This window comes from Tetrao urogallus, assembly GCF_951394365.1.
Source record: "Tetrao urogallus genome assembly, chromosome: 5".
NCBI classification, from domain to species: Eukaryota; Metazoa; Chordata; class Aves; order Galliformes; family Phasianidae; genus Tetrao; species Tetrao urogallus.
This window is the reverse complement of record NC_136818.1, coordinates 1019887-1041759: the sequence shown is the minus strand read 5'-3', so window position 1 is coordinate 1041759 and position 21873 is coordinate 1019887. Positions and strand designations below refer to the sequence as shown.

At 43.1% G+C, this 21873-nt stretch overlaps 1 protein-coding gene across 1 annotated transcript; it reads right to left on the bottom strand.

Annotated features, from left to right (window-relative positions):
- Positions 1 to 5926: 5926 nt before the first annotated feature.
- Positions 5927 to 21495, bottom strand: LRRC40 (leucine rich repeat containing 40; the record flags this gene model as incomplete). The annotated part of the gene is made up of 15 exons (XM_079536279.1): positions 5927 to 6032; positions 7647 to 7832; positions 8439 to 8516; positions 9421 to 9531; positions 11120 to 11227; positions 12084 to 12192; positions 14728 to 14773; positions 16349 to 16439; positions 16734 to 16906; positions 17665 to 17807; positions 18626 to 18749; positions 19134 to 19263; positions 20129 to 20202; positions 20776 to 20957; positions 21345 to 21495. 15 exons carry the CDS (start codon positions 21493 to 21495, stop codon positions 5927 to 5929), a joined length of 1812 nt encoding a protein of 603 aa, XP_079392405.1.
- Between the last annotated feature and the right edge of the window lie 378 nt (positions 21496 to 21873).

Here is a 21873-nt window from a genome sequence, read left to right as displayed (position 1 = left end):
GAAAATATCAAGTTTTACTCATCATCATGTTCAGAAAATTGTACCTTTGTAGTCTGTAGCTACACTGAATGGAAAAATCAGGTATGTTAATAGGCATTTATGCACCTAAGGCCTCTTTGGAGCTACTTTTTTCATGCAGAAAAATCACTGTCACGGATGTGAGCACACACAGCGTGCACAGCACATGTGTACAGCTGCAGCTGTGCAGCCCACAGGCACCTTATGGCAGCACGGCCCCCTGCTCAGAGCTTCCCTGTCATTTCTGCTTCCAGTAGGTAAGTGGAGTGCATTACTTCTGCAATTCTGCATCCTACTGTAACGCTGCAGAACGCACAGCACACATCCCTCCTTCCCTCAGCACTTCAGCACACAGCAGCTGCAATGCACAGAGTGCTTTGGTAGCATCCAAATGTAGCAGGGAGTTGCAGAGCTAAGGAGGCCCATTGCCAAGGCAGTGGAGACAGGTGAGGATGGCTGAACTCTGACTTCAGAGTTGCGTGGCTGCGTGCTTGTTAATGCTACATTGTTTGCTTTGGTGGGTTTCTGCACGCTGAGTTTATGAGACTAAAACACAGTGGCAGCAAAAATCGAGGCTGTGTGCACAACTGTATGTCAAGATTGCTGAGAGCTTTCATCAGTGGATTGTACTGAAAAGGAAATTACAATAAAATTGAAGAAAAACCTCAGCCACAACTCCCCAACTCCAGGAGGGATCTGGGACGAGTTTGGCCTCCCAGCTGAAACGTGCAATAGGTAAGCTTTAATAGCAGCCACCACTGTCCAAATGCCCCAGCAGTTTCTTCTTAGCGTTGTTTTTATTCAAAGTGATAGAAGTGGAGTTTAGATAGGAGCAACTCGTCTTCAGTGGGACTGCTCAGGGTTTCCACATTAATCCACTCAAACAACCTGCAGCTTTTTCTTTCCCAGAACCTCACGTTGCACCATTGTGCACGGCCAGGTTTGCAAGCAGGGTACTTAGCTACATGCAGGCTTTGCACATAAAAAGCCCATAAGTATAAATACAGCTCTACAGCAAGTCTGGTGGGTAGAGGACAGCTTGCCCAGAGGTGAGCTCCATGTGTGGGTTCACTTGCGTGTGTCTGAGAGAATTCTGATAAGGCAAGCGCAGGCTCAGAGCTGCAGATGGTTTCCTTTCTTTGGGCTGCACAGCACTCCTGGGCACACCACATGTTCTCCCTTGTCAACGATACAGGCACTCAATGCCCTGTTTTTTAAGCTCCTAGTGGAAGCATTAATCTCAGTGGAACTGTGCTGGGTTCTTTTTTACATTTTTCTTGCAATAAACAACAAATGATCCTCAGGGAAGGGCTGGATTGCAGAAGGAAATCTGCACTGGGGTTCTCTTACCCTCATTTTGCAGCAAGTGAGTCTTAAGGAACTCATGGTCAGTACTGGGGCTGATGGCCCTGTGCTGCTGGTGGCTCCTGATAGGGCCAGGTGTGTCCAAATCCCAGGGCCCAGCTGTTCTGCAGCCCTGTTGCCAGTTGGCTATTAAGACCAAAAAAAAAAAAAAAAGGAAAAATTAGAGAAAAGAAAGCTGCTCACAAAGTGCTTTTCTTATTTTGAGAAACATTTTTAAGAAAAGATCACAGGAAGCCTGTGGGGCCTTCTGGTCCTAACAATTTGGTCACTGAGCGCTGTGTTGATCAGCTTTGATATTTACAAGCCAGTTGTTCTAAATAGCAGAATTCAGATCCGTTGCGATGCTTTCCAGAGCTAAGAGCAGGGTGAGAGCAGAGCCCTCAGGCTGCATGCTGGGCATCCATGGGACCACAGACACGTTTCCAGGCATTTATTTATTGGGAACGTTCTGCCTGAAAGGCTACTGATGCTGTTACAAGGGGCCTTTTTCTGAACATGAATGAAAAGACCTTTGAAACATAGCTCTAACAGCCATATATTTTTAGCTGATAGACGAATAGCTAGAAGTTAAATCACCAGTGCTGTAGAACACCACTGATTTCCATGACCTGGAGGTTCAATTAAAAATTACAGGACAAAGTGTTCATGAAATTGGTTTGCTGTTGTTAGTAAGCACTTTGAATGTAAAGACTCTCCCATGGTGAATCCTCTCTTGCTTGTAATATAGCATTTGATTACCTTATGCAATGGGAAGTCTGCATATTTATAAATATGTGTATATATGTATATATCTGATAGAGATATATGCAACAGGAAATGCAAAGACAACTCTAAATGACAAACCTTTGGACCTGTTCACATGCAGGGTCTGGTCTCCAGCAAGGACGCAGGCACTGGTGCTGGGCCCAGGGTGGCACAGGGGCTGTTCCTGAGGAGCCAGCCAGCAGCAGGCCATGGGCTGGAGGCTGTGCACTGCCTTGGGTGGGAGTTCAGCACACGGGGATCCGGGTTCCCTTGTCCTACACAGCCAGGCAAGTCACATCAAACAGAAATAGAATAGAACACTAAGACCAATTTGCCCAAATCAGAAACACAGGAGATCATAACGCTCGGCGGGGTCACTACCTACCTTACCAGATCTTACATTTAGAACTAACAAACCGTTAGCTACAGCCTGAGCCCCTTACCCACGAGCTGTGGTACCATGCTCTCCATCCTGCCTCAGCCTCCCAGCTCTTCTGCCTTCAGAATTTTCATTTAATTAGTGCACAAAGATTTACAATGTTATTTTCGGCTAATCAGATTTAAGGACTTATTTGTTAGTCTTGCTAGTATGAGTGGAATACAAAGTAATGATACAACTTTCAGGCCAGTAGTTTGGATAGGATATGAATTAATTGGTGGTTTGATTTTGTTTTGAACAAGTTTGGTTTGGGTATGCTGGAGCAGTAGCTCTGGCCACGTGTGCAGTGCAGCACAGCAGTGACAGCAGAGGCCAGGCAAGGTGATCCGTGCTCCTCGGGGGGGGAGGAGCTGGGGGCAGCCAATGTGAATCTTCTCTGTAAAAGCCAATTTCTACAGACACCATTTGTTTCTCCTAGAACTTCAGTAGTTTCTCTTAGGGAAAAAAAAAAGCCCTTGCAAATCCTCCTAGGGGACAATTCACACAAATGTGCTACAAGTGAATGACATCATTGCATTGCAGCCAGAATTTACACGGCCCTTGTAAGGCTTCTCCTGCAGCACCACCAACCGAGCCACAGCCCTGCAGCACAAGAGGCTTCATCTTTGTCAATTGGGGCCTTCTTTGTCTCTTTGCTAGCATATGTGGCTTTACCCTGAAACCCTGCTCAGAACAAACACTTATCGGTTAAGTTTTCTACTTGTGAGTACTGTATCCAGTTCAAAACCAACAGCTTACTTTATTAAAAATTTTACCATTTTATAAGAGACATGTTTAATTATGATGGAGATGGCTGTATTGTAATTAATATTTTGAGATAATTGTGATTTTGAGCTTAAATTATATACAGAAAATGGTCATTTTTGTATGTGTTAAAAGATTGCTATATTACAAATGACTAACTGTACTTTTCAGTTTAATTACAGTATTAATGTAAATAAAGCTGAATGAAGAAATATTTACTACTTTATTAACATAGATTGTGAATGTACTTAATGTTTTTTGCAGTATAAAGACTTACTGAACTTGAAAGCTGCTTCATTTTATGTGCAAAAAGGTACTTCAAAATTATATTTTAAATCTATTGATTCAGTGCAATCAATTATATTGTCAGTTAATTTGCACACGCAGGTTGTATCCTTCCAGTTTTCTTTCATGTATGACACTTACCCGTAAGGTGCATATTGTGTTTAGAATGCATTTTGCAGATGCTTCTGTACATAAAACAAATACAGGGACTAAAACAATGCTGTGCAGTGTATAGCAGAGCCATTTTTCGGCTTTGGTGTACCCAACTTTTTCAGTATTTAAAGAAGTGTTTTGAATAACATTAAAAAAAAAAGTCTCTTTATTGTATAAATAATAAAAATGTCACCTTATTGTAATTAACTTTTGTCATCTTTTACTATTGGAAAGGACCCGAGCTTTCCAAATCACTGTTCTGTAAGTGATGGGAAACGAGACGGCTGTTACCTCTGCATCTCTGTAAGTGCTCCAGAGCTCCCCTCCACCTCTAGCCTCAGTGATGTTCACTACAGCTTCAGCTGGAGCTGCCAGCAAACGCAGTAGTGTTTCAGGGCTGTTTCAGGGAGAGGCCCTTTAACTGCAGGATACATCAGAGAAAGACCTGAAAAGCGAGTGACCGCACTTGTTTGTACATCTCTGCTGCTGGGACACCACACGGCCACGGAGCGACGGCGTGTGGATGAGGAGCAGCCCAGCACGTGCTGCTGTTTGTGGACTTCGACAACTGCCTCACACAGCAAAAAGGAGCCAAAAAAGGAGCCAAACCGAGGCTCACAGGACTGACAGCAGCAGCAACTCAGCCATCCGTGTCAGCACAGAACAGCTCTCGATTTGCTCAGCTCAAGAACGACTTGGGCCGCACTCACCTTTCTTCTGCACAAATACGCTGCCGTGCATTTTAGCAGAAAGGCCACTCTCCCATTCCCTTCCCTCTGCCCCTCCTGGCACCAGTCGCTCTCTCACCCTACATACCACCACCGGGTCCCCCCAGACGCTTCTTTTCTAGCAGGTCACAGCCCTGTGCTGCTGTGTGAGGTGCACCAGACGTCGTCACTTTTGCTGAAAGGTGCTCGCTAAGCTTGAAGACCCTGAGGATAAGGAAGAGTGGTTTTATGTTAATTCTGGTCACACACAAAACCAGTGGTGTTCAACTCTAAGCCATATTACACTTTTCTGCGTTACAGCAAGAACAGGCAGAGGAAATGAAAATGCTATCATTCCATACGTTTTACTTGATAAAAAACACACAGCATACCTATTTTGTGTCAGCTTGCTTTCATACACGGAATGGAAGAATGAGGTACAGTTCTGTTCCTAGATGCAAAGACGTCTTTTAGTTTAAAGCTTTTTTTTTCTAAATTTCATTTCAGATTGCAAAGTGAAGGGTTTGCAATTAGTTCTCACTCACAGAGACCCCAACTGCAGCACCTACACAGTACCCACACAACAAAAGCACTCGGTGCAGTGTAAAAGAAGCCAACAAACAAAAAAATCTTAGCAGTGGAAATCCACGTGGTATCTGCTTCCATTCCATGTCCATAGGCCTGTGAGAAGCAACGAATCATAGTCACAGAGTAACATCAAGTAACTCTTCCTTTCATATTGTTAATGTCCACCCTGCGTTACTCTTTTAATTGAGATCATTTTCATGATGTTGGAAGTGCATTTAAATAAAAAAGCTGAATGTCTGTATTGTTACTGGCTAAAAAACTTCAATGACAGCACAAAGATTTAGAAACAAAACATATATCCAACAGCAAACATTTATTGTTTCAGTGCAGCCACCAACACCAGCCACGTTCTGCTCACGTTCACGCAGGACATGCACACAGTCTGCAGAACATTGCACACCGTATTCATCATGCTTAAAGGTTTGGGCATTTTCCAGGTACAGACCAGCAACCAGTGGTTTGAGGCAGCGGTGAAGAAAGATCAAACACCCTGCAGAAGATTGTAAAACAGGCATACAAGAATCAAAAAGCTTATTTCCCCCGTTTGCTAATTACTTTGGTGATTACAATCCTTAAAAAAAAATGGCTTAACTGTAGAAAAACACTGTCTCTATTACCAAACACAGCTTTCAGCTGCATTCTTTCGTACAAAAAGTGTAAACATAGATTGTGGTGTTTCGAAATGCACTCCTGAGACATGCAGCCTTGAGTGGGAAATACTTTGTTGCTGAATCATTTCTTAACGTGCAAACTAAGAATAGTATTATGAATGCTTTATGGCCCAGGCCAGACCAACAGCTTACAAACAACGAGGAAGGGATGCAATGCATCAGACAGGCTGATACTCTGCTTTCCATTCAGAAGTGTACAGGGAAACAGCCCATCAAGTAGGGATCCTGCTTCTCAGGTACTCCAGCACTGCAGCCGTTCCTTTTGCCAGAATGGCTGCCCGGGGAGTGCGGAATGGATTTCCTTCTAAAAGAAGTGTCCTGGAATGACAGAGATGTGCAGTTATTTGTACACAGGCTTTTCCCTCTTGCAGCACATTCATACACTGCATACAGGGGTAAGAATCTTGTGAAATTCTTAAGTCTTCTTTTGTTCTTCCAGAACAATTTTAATTTTGCTACCTTAATTCATGCTAACATACCTTCTTTAGAGACAGCTGAATTCTAATTTATGCTAATTGACTACTGGTGGCACACCCCCCCTCCCCCTCTTCTTAAGCAAGTCTTTGCCGAAATACAGAGTGAGAAAAAGAGCTGCTGAAGTGCATGAATTGCACAGTAAGAGTGAAGAACAGTTACACTGCAGCCTCTACGTTCTAGCTTGGCTGCTAGCTCACTTTGCACTCTAAATTGCCGTGGAGGGTTTTTGCCTGTGTGTGTTCAGGGGGGGGTTGTTTTATTCTGCATATTTATAGATCAGCAAGAAAATATACTTTACAGGGGAAAACCACACTACCACATGATTCGTTATTTCTGACATGACAGAACTAGTTAACCTTAGCTGTCTTTGAGGTATGTCACGTAAGAATACTCACAGCCATGCTTCTTTAACAAGCATTACTATTTGCTCTTTTATAGCAGCCTTAGACAGGTAAAGAGCCAAACATATTTACTGGCACCCAGGGCTGTGGCTCACCCACCTGGCCAGCAGGCTCTGCAGTGTGTAATACACACAGCCACCAGAATTGTCCTCAGCTTTAACATTAAACTACACCAACCAACACAACCTGCCAATTCCATTCTGCATGCTTCTTTTAGAAATCCTAGCATTTTCCTTCATTCTTCTGCTTTCTCATCCATAGCCAGTAAGCAGTGAACGTATAGAGCTGATGTTCCTACCTGGAGAGCCGAGTGGTCAAAGCTGCTGAGAACTCAGCAATTAGCACTAGGTGTTTGGTATATTCTCCAAATGCAGACTGTCACAAGATATTGCATAGTGTGCATCAAGTTCTGCTAATAAATATGAATTTATTTTATATTTTAAGATCCCTGATGACTTTTCGTGTCTTCATTAATGAAAGCAATCTCCTCCTCAAATATTACCACTTCTGTTCTTAATTTTCTGCTGGGCCTTAAAATGGACATTTTAAGGGTAAAATCTGAAATGATTTTAGTGACTGAAGTTGCTAACCTTCTAGCAAATCAGTTTTGGCAGAGGGCAGAAAAATGCCCACAGGAGGGGCGGTCCTAATGCCAAGACAGCTCTTCCTGCAAAGAGCAACCAGCCATCTAAGAAGCTGAGCCAGGAACACATAACTTTCAGAAAATACAGAACTAAAGCTGGACTCTACCAAATGTTGATCCTTACAGTTAAATTCCACTTTCAGAAACACTGAAACAAATTTCTGGGCATCTGGTTTTCCAGGTACGTTTCCGTATTACTCTGTCATTTCAGTTTTAAATCCTGAAACAACTCCTCCAATTTTCTACAGTCCTGAGAAGCGATGGAAGGAACTGCACTGTTTTACAGATGGTAAGAGAGACCATTTTGTGCACTTCCAAGCAAATCACTGCCTTACCCTCTGACAAAACACGCCTTGAAGAAACCAGGCAGAATATGCTTTTACAAAACAAGTCCTCACTTAAAATACACACCTCAGAGTTTCACAGTTCCCAAGTTCTGGTGGCACCTGGAGAAGGTCATTATTCTGGAGGTCCAGTGTCCCGAGCTGCTCCATCTTCTTCAGCTGCAGAGGGTCTACAGCCCCCACCTGGTTGTTACTGAGCAGGATGGTCTCCAGTGTGGGGATGCGGTAAAGGACACTGGGAAACACTTTAAATCTTCAGAAGGAAGAGAGAAAAGTCAGCAATAGGGCAATTGATAAACCTTTAAAATGGGACAGCGCTTCAGCACTGTTTATGGAAGTAAATATTTACATGTGCTGCTGTTTAACCTGATTATTTTGCACAAAGCCAAAAAGCTGGGTGGAATTTGCACCGTGACAACTCAGCACCTGCAACAGAACTGCAGCCAAGACCACCCATTTTACAACTGTGAATGCCAGCTCGTGTCACACAGAAAGTGACTGCAGTGCGAAGAGAGCAGTGTGAGCAACTGCAGGACTGCTCAGGGACACCACTCCCCTGCTGCTTTTCCCATTGTCTGGAACTGATGTATTACGGGTGCAACAGGGCGCTCCTGCTGGCATCCACTTCTGTTACACTGCTCACAGGTCTGTTTAATCCTTTTTAAACCAGCTTCTACTGTCTCTCTCCAAAACGTGTGATAGAAAACTCCAAAAATATACCACCACTGTGTAAAGATGCACATTCCCTTCAACTGTTCTAAGCTCAGAGCTAGCTGAAGCCCTTTCTCATTTTACCTCACATTAAAATGACATAAAATTCTTTTTACTGTTATTTAAAAAAACTGGAATAGTTGCTCACCTATTAAAAGATAGATTTATTACTTGTAGTCTTGTCAGTGCCTCCATTTCTTCAGGTAAAGACGTCAAAACATTATTTCTGTGTATCAAATTAAGACAAAGAATAATGACCAACTTCTAAGAAGTTTTAGTTAAGAATTCACAGAAAAAGAACACCCAGGTTTACTGGTGCTAACAAGTTCTTTCAGACCACTCGTTTACTTCATAAATGGATCAAGATGGCAAACCAAGTTTGTACTCCCATGTTTACCAGTAAGGAAACATAAAGCCTGTTCTCTAAGGATTCCCAAACACTTCTAAGCACCAAACAATTCCAGAAACATGCTTGGCAGTTCAGCTACGTGGGTCCCAGAGGGAAGTTCAGGAAATAGTCCCACGTTGGTGCCAAGGTCAATTGCTGAGATAACTCCACACCTCTTGAAAATTCATTGAGTCTGAAATCCATTGGCTCCAACAAACTCATTTACGGCCATTATTACTGCAGCACTTTCCACAACAGGAAGCCATTCAGAAGCTTCTTACATAGAAAGAAGGTGGGTTTGTAAGGACAAACAAGGCACCCCTTGAGTGCGACATAAAGAGTCATTACAGGAAAATCATTCATTGAAAGATGCTCCAGCTCCAGGCAGAATACCAGAGTTGATACCTTCACTGTAATTCTTCCCAGATGTATTCCCAGAATTGCTTTCTGTTTTGTTTCTAAACATCCTTTTAACATCTCTGAGAAGTTTTTAATGACTGACACAAGACCTGTCACCACAGCAAGCCTTAGAGCTTGCCCGCTTTTTTGTGTGTTTCTCTTTAACCCATGCCTAAATTGAGGCCACTTGCTATTTCAGATCTGCCGGTCATTCAGCTGGCAGGGAGCCCTTTTGGGAAATGAAACATTATTTCAGTACTGCTATTCCACTGCAACAGATGGCTGGTTTAAAGAGGCATGAAAACGAGTCACTGGGAAAGGAAGTCCAACACTCATCACAAACCTGATATCCAAATGTGTCAATTTATGAAGCGTGCACAGCTCCAAGGAAACAGAAGAGATTTTATTGAAGCCAAAGTTGACATCACAAACTGAGTCTTTCAGCTCCACGATCCTGAAACCCAACATGAATATATTTTTACTATGGAAGCCCAGGTTTGCATTCCAAGTTAGTAAAAAATCTGTTTTATTCTAGAAGTCTACAGATCAAGGAACTTCCTACTGCTCTTGGCATTCAGAAGCCATTTTGAGAGTGGAAACTACCTGTGAAAACTGCCTGTCCTGGAGTCTTACACTTGATGTAAAAACAAAGCTCAGAATCACTTTACTTGTAGAAGGGTGAATTTCCTCTCACAAATTAGGAGAGTAAGTTTTGCTACAAAGACCTACTTTCTTAAATGCAGTTAAGAAAGATTTCAGAAATTATGGCACGAATGACCATCACTGCCACCTCCTGTGAATGTCTCAACAAAAACACTATCCATCTTCTTCATGCAGTCGAACAGAAAGAGACTGCTTCTTTTGTACCATCTTTTGTTTCTGTTCCACACTCCTGCTATTACAAATTGCAGGAAACAAGCCTTCACTGCATCCTGTGAAAGGAATACTGTATCAAGATGCTTTGATGTAAAGTATTTCTTTAAAATACTCAAAAAGTTAGTTGCTGAATCTCTGTAAAAGAACCTCTGTTGTAACACTAGAAGCAAAAGGCAATTAAACAAACTAAATATCCACCTCTCCCATCTGGACTATTACTGCACTCCTTGGCACCCAGCAGTGCACCATACCTACACCTTCCTCCCTGCTGTGCAGAGGAGCCTCTAACAGAACAAACAAGCATGGAAGGCCCAACATTCCTTCACTAAACTGTACCAACAAGAGACTTTCTTCTATGAGAGACAGCACCTCGCCAAGTTCTACGTGCTAAAGGCTGATTGTTCAGCACATTTGTGTCCCAGAATTAAAATGTCACCCCCACAAATACAGTGGCATTTTTAAAAATGAGTGCTCATGATGCTCTTAGGTTACTGAATGCAGTGAGCCTCCTCCCTGCACAGCACCAGCATTTGTTACCTTTGCTGTCAACAGAAAGCTCTTCCTTGAGATAAAGCAACAAGTGCAAAAATGTCCAATGCTATGTGATGGGACAATGCCTATCAAGCAAAAGAGCATGGAAATTGTTCAGGCTTCCTTAAAAAAAAAAAAAAAAAGAAAAGCTATCTGAAGAAAGTGACTCCTAGAAGGACCTCTTCTCTAGCACAAAGCTATCATCTCATAGTTTACACATGTATTATCTTCAAACAAGAGGACCACTTTGGAGAGAAAACAATACTAGACTGCAGTTAAATACACCACTTGATTATGATGAGAAGTCACACTGCAGTCTGCCCTTACTCATTTAGATAATGCTTAATAGTGCAGTACAAATGACAATGTACAACGAAAGCACTGCTGCATATAGCCAAGCCTCACTGTACTGAGATCCTCATGCAGATGAATGGACCCTCCTGTGTGTCACTCACACTAGAAATGCCAGCATTATTCAGCATCCCTGCTATGTCCTCTGTGCGTGTTTGCAGACATACCGAAGAAAAGTGTAAATATCCTCAACTGGGAAAACAAACTTAGTAAAACCAACAAAAGGTGCTGAGGAACAAAACAGAAAAAAAGCAGCATGTAAAGAATGATCTCTACAGAAGTACCTTGGAGGAATGGCAGTCAGCTGATTCTTGCTGAAGTTGACACTGGTGACAGGATTGCTTCCGACCGCGTTGAACACGTCATCAGGGATCACAGCCGCCTGCTTCTCACTGCACAGGGAAAAGCACTGAGCTCAGCAACAAGTTAATCATCTCTTATTTACTAACAGGACATCTTCGAGGAAACGATGAGCAGCACAGTAGATACATATGTACCTACAAACTGACGTCCTCACAGGACTGTTAATGAGAAAGCTGACCACTGCCCCACGTCACCGAGGCAGTAACGTCATTCCACCCTGACAGCTCATCTGCTACCTGGCTTAAGAGCATTCACTAAGAGCTGAATTAGGTCACTGCCTCAGCACATATGCTGTATCTTGGGTCAGACGTGCAGCAGATAGGTGTTCAACAGGTTTCCTCCTCAGTTCAGAAAACGTTCCCCCACAGTGATGTGCAGCTCATGTAAGCACTGGATTTCGACCTTCTGAACGTTTACAGTGACTAAAGCCATCCCAACCCTTTCACTGCAGTCATGTCCTTTCTGCATCCCAGCTCTTTGCAGGACTTGCATTTTATCTGGCAGTTCTCAGCAAATGTGGTTTTCTCACCCTTTCCTAACCTAACAAGTTAAACTATTAGTTAATATAAGAACAAACTGATAATGTACCTCCTGTGGGATGTTTTGAGACTTATTTTTACTAAGGAAATGTGAAAAAAGAAGCACCTGAAAGGATTAAGGATTTCAGTGAATTAAAAGAAATGGTACTATGAAAAGTTGTATTTAAAAAAAGAGATGAGCTGTAATTCAAATCTGCCTACTCCTGAACACCCAGAGTTTAAGTGCAAAATGCCTAAGTACATCAGAATCTGCAGACAGTCTGGTATCTATCGTTAAGCTAATAAAAAACAACACAGGAAAGCTTTATTCCAGCTTTTGAAACAGGCAATATTTCAAACCACATACCTAAATTCCAGTAATTTGAGGGTAGTTATGGCATGCATGTTAATCCTGGACTCACTTGGGAGAGTCATGGCTGTCACAGGAGGCTCCTCGCTGGGGCTGGTTGTGTCATCTGGAAGGAACACATAGCAGTCACACAACTACAGCCTGCAGTCAGACGTGCCCTCAACAGCCTAGGAGGAGAGCTGTAGTGTCCCTCATTACCTGTGCTTGCTCGTTTTGACTCTTCCTGCCTTCTGCATTGATTGCATATAATCAGATTAATATTATGTCAAGGTCTTTCTAGCAAGGGGCTTTTGTAGTTCAGTTTCCAGATTTGGGTTGTTTGTGGGCTGGTTCTTTTTTGTTTGTTTGTTTATGGAGGCAGAGGGAAGAGCTGACTTGGATTGTGAAAAAAATAGGTCACACACCAACACAGCTGTTGTGCTGGCTGTTACGTCAGGCAGTCACCTCAAGGGGCAGGGAGCTAGAGACAGTGATGGACAAGAAGTGATCCACATCAACTTTTCTATTCAACTACTTCCAGAACAGCCAAGCTGACCACAACTATAGTTAAATCATTAATATTTATAAAACCCTTCATAATGCCCCCCTCTGTAGAGCTCCTTCTGATTACGCCCTCCAACGCACATGGAAAACTCGGCGGCTGCTCTGAAGAGCTCAGAAATGAAAAACCTTGCTGTGCACAGCCAGGCTGTGGCACTGTCCCCTAGGAGCTCGTGGGCACTTCAGAATGGTGAATCACAGAATCACAGAATTGCAAGGTTGGAAACGACCTGCAAGATCATCTAGTCCAACCACCCTCCCATTCCTATTAGTACCACAAGCTACTAAACCATATCTCGTAGCTCCTCATCCAGGCGCCTCTTGAACATTGCCAGGGACGCCGACTCCACCACCTCCCTGGGTGAAGCTTAGTAGAAGCCCAAACATGATAAATCCAACTGCCACTAAAAGAAGAATGCTACAAGAAATTCAGCAGCATTCATGAACTAAAGCCTACCAACTTGCCCCCATGCCCAACTAGGAATTCTTTCATTAAGGCCAACAAGGTTAGTGGCACTTGTTCAACTTCAGCCTCTGCACACGTAGGTCTGTTGCTGCTCCTGGTTCAGCTCCCCTTAAATGCTTGAAAAGGCACAATAAAACCACAAACACTAAGATCCATGCAAGACCTTAGCTTGTTTTGTCACCCCCAAATATAAAACCTGTAACAGGTCAGCAGATGAGCACGTAAGCATGTACTCAAGCACCCAACTCATTTTTGCAAAGTTAATAATATGTCAGATTTGCACAGGCACTTCAGAGCAATTTTACACACTGCAGTAATCCAATTAATGCTGCCATCCTCTGGCAGATGGAGAGAAAGCCCACTCACAAGTCACACATACCATTCCCAAATCAATTTTCCTGTATGTATCATCAAGACCTCCAAATTAAAAGGTTAAGCATTTTTCTGCATTTAAGTGCAGCATAATTATTTCCATGCTATATATTTAACATGTCCAGTGAACTCAGTCATCTTCCCTATTTCACGTCTTAAAATCTAAAAAAAAGAAAGATTTCTAAAGGTAAAAGAAAATCCTGCTTTGAAAAGATTTGCTCTCCTCCACCTGCAAGTTGCTCAGACTTTGACAGCCAGTTTCTTATATAATCAAAAAATGGTGTCATCTGCAATACTTCAGAAAATATGGAATGAAGTGAAAAACAACAAAAGAGAAACAAACACAAAAAAACCCCCACCCCAAACCACAGAAAATTAACCAAATAACAAATGATCTCACTGAATGAGAGGACCAAGGAATAGTCTGGAAAGCTGCACACCGGCAACCTTTGAACCCTTTTAGTAAAACGGATCCAGAAGTCCTGCATCACTTACAGAAACTGATATCACCAGCCAGCTGCTTTTTAAATCGCCCAAGTTACATCTCAGAACCCAGAAGGGGATTCTGCAGAGACGTGCAGCAGTTTGGTTCAGAGAATCAAGCTTGAGATATTTCATCTGAATTTGTGCTCTGTGACTTCTTAATTATTTCCAGAGGGAATGGTGGGGTCAAGGCTTGTGTCACAGAGGGACGAACGGGCCGGGATTTGAATTCTGTTTAAAAGAACCTCTTACTTTCTCCCCCAGGATTTTTTATATTCTTAGTCAGCTACATGGTGGAGTTTGTGGCACCACCATGGCCCTGAGGCTGCCTTTCTCATGCTTAATTTCTGGGAACCGCAGGACTGTGCTGCCCACACTACAACATGAATGAGTGACACGTATTACCTTTGCAAAATCACCTACACTTCTACACTGTGACAAAGCCAGCAGGCAGACAGCAAGCTGAAAATGAAGAATTCGTTGTGGAAATTTCCCATGATGTCCAAAGGAAAAACAAACAAACAAACAAGAAACAACTTGAATTCTTCATTCAAAACACATAAAGGGACCAGGGAAAAACACTTAGTGTTGCTTTTCTGAGTGATGATGCTCCATAAAGAATGTTGTATTATTCAATAGAGTAAGAAAAAGAACAGCACAGAAATACAGAGCAAACCGTTGAGTAAAGAAACTTATTGCAGGGTAATTGCAGGAAACTGGCAGCACTTTTAATTTCTTAGAGAGATTCTCTGTAAGATGCAACTCAATAAAACAACATACCTTGGATTCTGCTTCTCAGGTATTTCAGAAGTTCCTGGGTGCCTTTCTTTAAAAAAAAAACAACAAAGAAAGAGCAGAAGGTCAATAAGCATTTACCAGCCAGCATTTACACCGCTGTTCTGACAATGAAGACCAACGATTTTGGTCACATAATGGAGCTCATAGCACAGCTGGTTATAAGAGCTACCCAACAATTCCTGGGGAAAAACCCTATTTGCAACAGCTCATGTCCTTATTTCTTTAGAGTTTTGTGTATTTACTCCAGCTGAAAATTCCCAGCCCCACGTTACTACCTTGGGCTCCACGTTCTTAGCTTTTCATCTGAAGTTCTTTGGCCAGCTCCAAGAGCAAGGAAGAACCCTTCAAATGAACTCAGCCTTCTCTAAAGAGCCGAAGCATGATTACTCTTGAAGAAGAAATTCACTATTTGACGTGGAAATAGATCTGGATTCTGGATTCTCCTAAAATTTTATTGGCAATCCTCTCACAGCAACTTCTACTGGTCAGACACAGTAACTGCATGATCTCCAAGTCATTACCTATCATCTCATCCAGCCCGTTTGTTTTAGGACAAAACTAGCAAGGACAAAACTTCCTTACAATATTGCATGTTTCTCTTTGATGTTTTAGAATAAGAACTGAAGCAGCAAATATGAACTTTTCTCATTCTAGCTGACATTTGTACTATATGAAGACTGATCTGAATGCAGAGGGGATGAAGAAAACGTGGAGGATGGAAGGGAAGGACCACTCACAGAGAATTTGGTGAAACTGGACAAAAACTGAAGAAAGAAGACAGAAGATAAGCTGCAGTGCATACAATGTTCACTTGACCAGATCACATTTTCTCCCTTATTTCCAACACACATTACTGAATTCCATTTCAGTAGGGGACATTCAATGCTATTTATTTTTAGAGAATATTTTAGAGAATTTGTAAACATTTATTTTATAGCAGTGGCAAAAGAAAGAAGTAATCTATACTACCAATGAGAAGGGTTTGCTGGGATAGAAATTAGAAAGAATTCTATAGCAGCAGTGGTGCCTGTGAGCCAGCCTCCCTGCTGCCCATGTACTTGTTCCTGATGTGTAATTCCCACCTTCACTTCGTAGGTCATCCATAACTAAACACTGTACATGATACTGTCATTGCTCAAAACACATCTGCCAGCAAATACTCCTTGGAAACTGAATCCAAGGTCTTTAATTCAGGCAAGTAGGAAAGGAGAAAAAAAATCCATGCTCATCTTGGAAAGCCTTCACATCAAATACTTGCCTAGCACTGCAATGAGCTGTGACTTGCAGTAGGATTAGGCAGCAGACAGCTGCTCTATCCTTTCCCCAGATACCTGCTGCTTCATTTGTAATATATATTACAACATCTACAGCAAATCAGGAACAGGTCCTGTGAAGCAATGACTGCTTTATCCCACAGCTCTCATCACGTTACGCATCGCATCAGAGCCCCTGGGAACGGCAACAAAATCACACAAACAGCAGCGATGAAGAAGCTGAAGCTACTTCAGATGGAGGGGCCTTTTAATCATGCTGTGCCTGCACCATGTGCAGAACGGATGTCTGCAACATCACCAGCTTTCATGTACTTTCTAAATGGGCTTACTTGCAGAAGGTCTCTTCGAATGGCTCTCAAAGGATTTCCTTCTAATGCCAGGAATTTCAACTGAGAAAGGTTCCCCAGCGTGTAAGGCAATCTGCAAACAGAAACAATCCATTTCAGATATGAGCTGCTTCAGTACAAATCCTAAGCATTGGCAATTGTCTGAAGAAGACCTGGTATTCTGAAGCTTGGATTCTAACAACAAGATACACAACACATCACATTTAAGAAAGGCACAGCGCGACTGCAACACTGACAAAACTAAGAAATGGAGCCTTCGTTTTACAGTCCAGACCTTTTTTAATTACTGAAATAAATCACCCATAGAATCAGCCACCCACAGATGCCCCAAGGAAGGCCTCATCACAGACGTGCATTTTTTTATTACCTACTGATGTCATTGTTGGCGAGGTCAAGTCGCTCCAACTTCTGGAGTAGAGTGATTTCATCAGGAACCAATTTTATCTTGTTGTCCCGAAGTTCCAACACAGACAAGGAATTCAGGTGCTTCAGGTCTTCTGCATTTAGTATTTCAATCTGATTTTCACCAGCATGTAATTCCTATGGAGACAAAGATCGCTCACAGATCCAAATGGTTCTTTAAAGCCAGAAGAGACATTTGCTGCTGGATGTGCTATACAAATACACAACCTCACATACCAGCAAGAACTGTGCTAGAAAATGCTGGAACAGCTTGGAACTTTAAGTGCAGAGTTTGGAGTTATGCTGAACTATCTACATATCTATCTACGTATCTACATCCTGTGATGGATTTGGTTATTGATTATATACCTGGTGACATTAACACTCAATTGACCTGATCACATCGCTGTCTGATGAGTAACACACTTGATATTCTCAGACAGGCAAATTGCAATTATAAACAGAAGGAAAGTTAAGGTCACAACATTTGAAGGCTGTGGCTCTTTTGAATGCACACTTTCTCTGCAGTTACAAGAAAAAACAGGAGTGAACAAAGTAAGTGTAGATTGATTCATAAAATGTTCCCATAAAATGGAAATAAAACGCAGCTGTTGCAGGCAACATCACACTTAATATTCAAGTCATTCTTCTCCTTAAATACGTTTTTTTTATTTTCCAAATCTGAATATTGCTGTTTGTCCTCCAAATGCTGTTCAGACAGATCAATATGGGCAGTAAGACTAAACACACAAGGATATGTATTAAAAAGAGTTCTACGCACAGATTTACTAACTTCTGATCACAGCAATTCATGATAACTTGTATGGGAGCTAACAATCACTATTCTCAAAGCTCACTGCAAAGACATTTACAGCACCCAGCAATTCAAACCTTGCCTTCAGTAATTTGCACGAAGGAAGTTCTGGCAAGGAACGCAGTTTATTTTTCCTCAGATACAGCTGCTCCAAAGATGCCATACTGGCCAGTTCAGAAGGTACAGTTTCCAGGTAGTTTTTTGTACAATCCAGTTGTCTTAGGCCTACAGAATAACAAAATAAAATAGAAATAGTTTTCTGCAGAAGTATTGATACCCTATTTTTTTTGTTAAGGTAGGCATAAAAACATCTTGTCACATCCAAACTTCAGAAGAAATCAGATCAGTCAGCGTCAGCACCGCCGAAAGCAACATATTTGCTTTTCATTCTTCCCTCACAAGACATTCTGGAATGCCTTCGGTGACACTGCCAAATACTAGCTCTTGTTTGGAGTAAAGGACTGCAGGCAACATGCAGGTTAGGTTTAATGTCATAGGCCATCTCAGAAAGATCTGCAGGTAATTTCTGTAGCACTGACAAAAGCTGGCAGTCTACGACCTGCTCCTACAGATCTGCCACAGCTATTAGAACTCGCTGAAATTGATGTCAGCATCAACATCAGCAAGTTGGTATCACCATCACAAAAGTTAACTCCTATTGCTGACCAGTTTGTGCTGTCCTGTCTTTACCAGTGAATTCAACTAGCTCTTATTTATGCTTTACTTTCCACTCAAAACATGCACTAGACACTCGTCACAGTTCTAAGGCTAATAACTTCACAGCAGAGCAGGAATCCTGACACTTTCCTAATAGTTCCCTGAGCATCTGTCAAATAATACGAACTACAGGAGGATGTAAGTTTGATACATGGGAGCTGTAGTAGCTTTCTTCTTTTGTTAAATAATTCTAAGCTAGTCCTCTTGGGAATACTTTAAATCCTTCAGAACCTACTTTCATAACCTGGAATATTATGTAATGTATTTCTGAACATAACTACAGAACTGGCTGCCTGACATTTAACAATCCAAGGAAACTAACTTACTTCTCATTGCACTGATATCTGCAGGCAGGTTTCTGAGTTGATTACAAGCCAAATTGAGTCGCACCAAGTTAATGAGCAAAGCAAAACTTGTTGGAATGTCTGTAAGATGATTGTTGGACAGATCCTGAAGAGTAAAAAAAAAAGAAAAGAGAGAGAAAGAGGTTATAAATAGAGACGTTTAAAATACCCCATGGGTGCTGTTGTTGCAAAGTTAATTACTGGCAGAATGTTCAAACTAGATTGCTGACATCTCCAGGATTTCCCTGGTAGAGATGTGAATGGAAGAGATAAGTCTCCCATGATGGACAGATCACCAGGGACTTGATTTTTCTTAAAATATCTGGAAAATCCAAATCAAAACCTGGTTGCAAGCGCATACGCAAAATAGCTGATAAGCTCCATGAATTATTGAATAAGGTTCTCAGACTTTTTTTTTTAATTAGCAGTAAAACATAGATAGATTGATGTTTCTGAACAAATCAGTGTTTTTCAAGAAGTTGCAATTTACCAATTCTTCTAAACTGACGAGCTGCCCAAATCCATCTGGCAGGTGGCTCAGCTCGTTGTGCTGAAGAAGAAGGCTCTTCAAATGTGACAACTGCAGCAGCTCTTCTGGGATGCTCTTCAGCTTGTTGTGGCTGGCATTCCAACGTGGAAAACAAAGCCAATTAACAATTGTTAAAAAGTTTTGAGAATACAACCACGTATAGAATCTTCTGCTACACACTGCACTGCCCCAACTAGGGTTGCATCACACACATCATTTGAGATGCAAACTCTTCAGACCACAGAGCAAGTAGGAAGCACAGCCAGCATTAGATGCATCTGATGCTCTGCTGTTGGCACAGACCAACTGTTCAGAACAGCTGTGAAACATTTCCACCTCGCAGCCTGCATGTAGGCGTGCTGCACAGGACACCATCGCCCTTAAGAAAATCTCCTTCTTACAATTATTACAGCCCTTTACAGTGGATTAGTTGCCTAAGAGAAAATAAATTTCTTTGTTAAAGAATACTTTTCAACCACATCTGAATCTACAATATTCCAGCTGCATTTAATGCTTGTTTATGGTGCAGTTCAACAGACAAAAAAGAAATGTACTCTCCCCTCATGTACAAACTTACAGAACAATATGAAAGTTACAGCCTGAATGATATCTTCAGCTATTTCCAATGTATATTATTCATGAAAAAAACATTTTTATTCCTTTAAAACACAACTTCTGTACTGAAGCAAATGAATGCTGATACAGCTTTTGTGTGAGTATTCAAAGCATCAGTATTCAGCTTCCAAATAACGCTGGGACTTTTGAGCAATAGTCAAAATTATCTTAACAAACCTCAGATCATCAGTTTTAATCTAAAACATATAATTCTCAATGCATTCATGTTCTCTATTAAAAACAAACAAACAACAGATATTAACTTTTCTGAAAATGAAATTAGTTTTACTAATCTCTCATTCACACCTTGAAAATCAATGCTCTAAGTTTGTGACAAGTACCTGACATCAAGTTTCTGAAGATTTTCTAATTGTCCTAAAGCAGAAGGCAGAGATGTCAGCTGGTTATCATGTACCTGGAAAATAAGTTTTGGAATACTTACTGAGTTGCACTTTGTAGGTTTTCTTCCACCTACTCGGCAACAAACCAAGTTGAACTAATGCTCAAAATTATTCTGTGCATTAGCAACACCTGAGTATGTGCTTCGGTACAATTCAGTCCATTCTCAACACCTGTGTACATTGCTCTGTACCATTCAGTCCACCACCAACACCTGTGTACGTCTGTTCCTCTGCACAGTTACCAACAGCAGCACTTTAACTGCCGATCTTGTAGGTTTCTATTTGAGTGTAAGCACTGAGAGATCAAATTATTTGATATGAAATCTGCAGAAGCACATTATGCAGCAACAGCTCTTTCAGTGTTCACGATGGGACTCTCGGACCTCTCTGCACAGCATTACCCACTGCCTGTGTGTAAAGCAATGTACCAAGGGGAGATAGGGAGCAGCCCCTTGTCCTGAGAATATACTGGTGCTGCTTCTACACATCCACTGCTGCAGGAAATGGAAAACAAGGATCTAAAGCTATGTTGTCCCATACCATACAGCGAGAGCACGATCTCACTGATATGGGATCCCAATACGTACATCAAGAACAGTGAGCGCGGGCAGCAGCCTGACGTCCTCAGACAGGCACTGCAGCTGGTTGGAGGCCAGGATCAGCTTGGTCAGGTCTGTCTGCTCCCACCAGCGGTCCGCAGCACCGAAGGAGAGGTTCTGGTGGGCTTCCTCGGGGGTGTCCAGGTTGATCCGCCACACGTGCTGGGGCACTGCAAGCCAAAACACAGGGCTCAGCCGGACGCTCCACACAGCGCTCAAACGCCCGTTTTCTCAGACATATACACGGTTTCTCAGAATACACACACACAGTGACTTTTACAGAGCCGCTTTCCCGAAGCTGGCAATCCAAAGCGCTCCTAAACAGCCATTACAAGGTAGCGATCGGCCAGCGACAGCAAAAAGAAAGCGGGCAGGGAATATTCATCGCTTTCTTTCTTTGTTTTGTTTATCAAAGAAGGCAGGAAGCAGCCGGCCCGCCGAGCGCCCGCAGCCGGGCCACAGAGAGCAGCCTGGCACGTAGGGCAGCCAGACACGGGCTGAGCCCGGCTCCCCGGCTCCCCATTCCCGCCCGCAGCACGCCGCCTCCACACGCTCACCCTCGCCGAGGCCGCGGCCCGCCAGGTTGAGCTGCCCGCTCTTCCGGGCGGCCCGGATCAATCCCTGCGGCACGGCGGGGCTCCGCTCGTCCGCCGCCCGCCTGAAGCCGGCGCGAGGATCCCCCGCCGGCGCCCTCCGCGCCGCCGCCATCCCGCAGCGCTGCGCCCAGCCGGCACCGCCCCGCCGCGGGCAGAGCGGGCGGAGCTCCTCGGAGGGGCGGCGGGCTGGCGGCGCTCCGCGTGGGGCACAGCCCGCCCGCTGCCGCCATTTCCCGGCCGGAGCGGCCGCGCCGAAATGGTGTCACGGCGGCGGGTGGGGAGGGTCGAGCCGCGGAGCAAAGCCGGGCTGTGGGAGCTGCGGCTGTGCAGGCTGCAGAGCGGGAGGCTGGGGGACCTCATCGTTCTCTACAACTCCCTGCAAGGAGCGAATCCAGAAAAATCATGAAATCATAGAGTGATAGAATGGCTTGAGTTGGAAGGGGCCCCAAGGATGATGAAGCTCTAACCCCCCCGCAGGGAGGGCCACCAA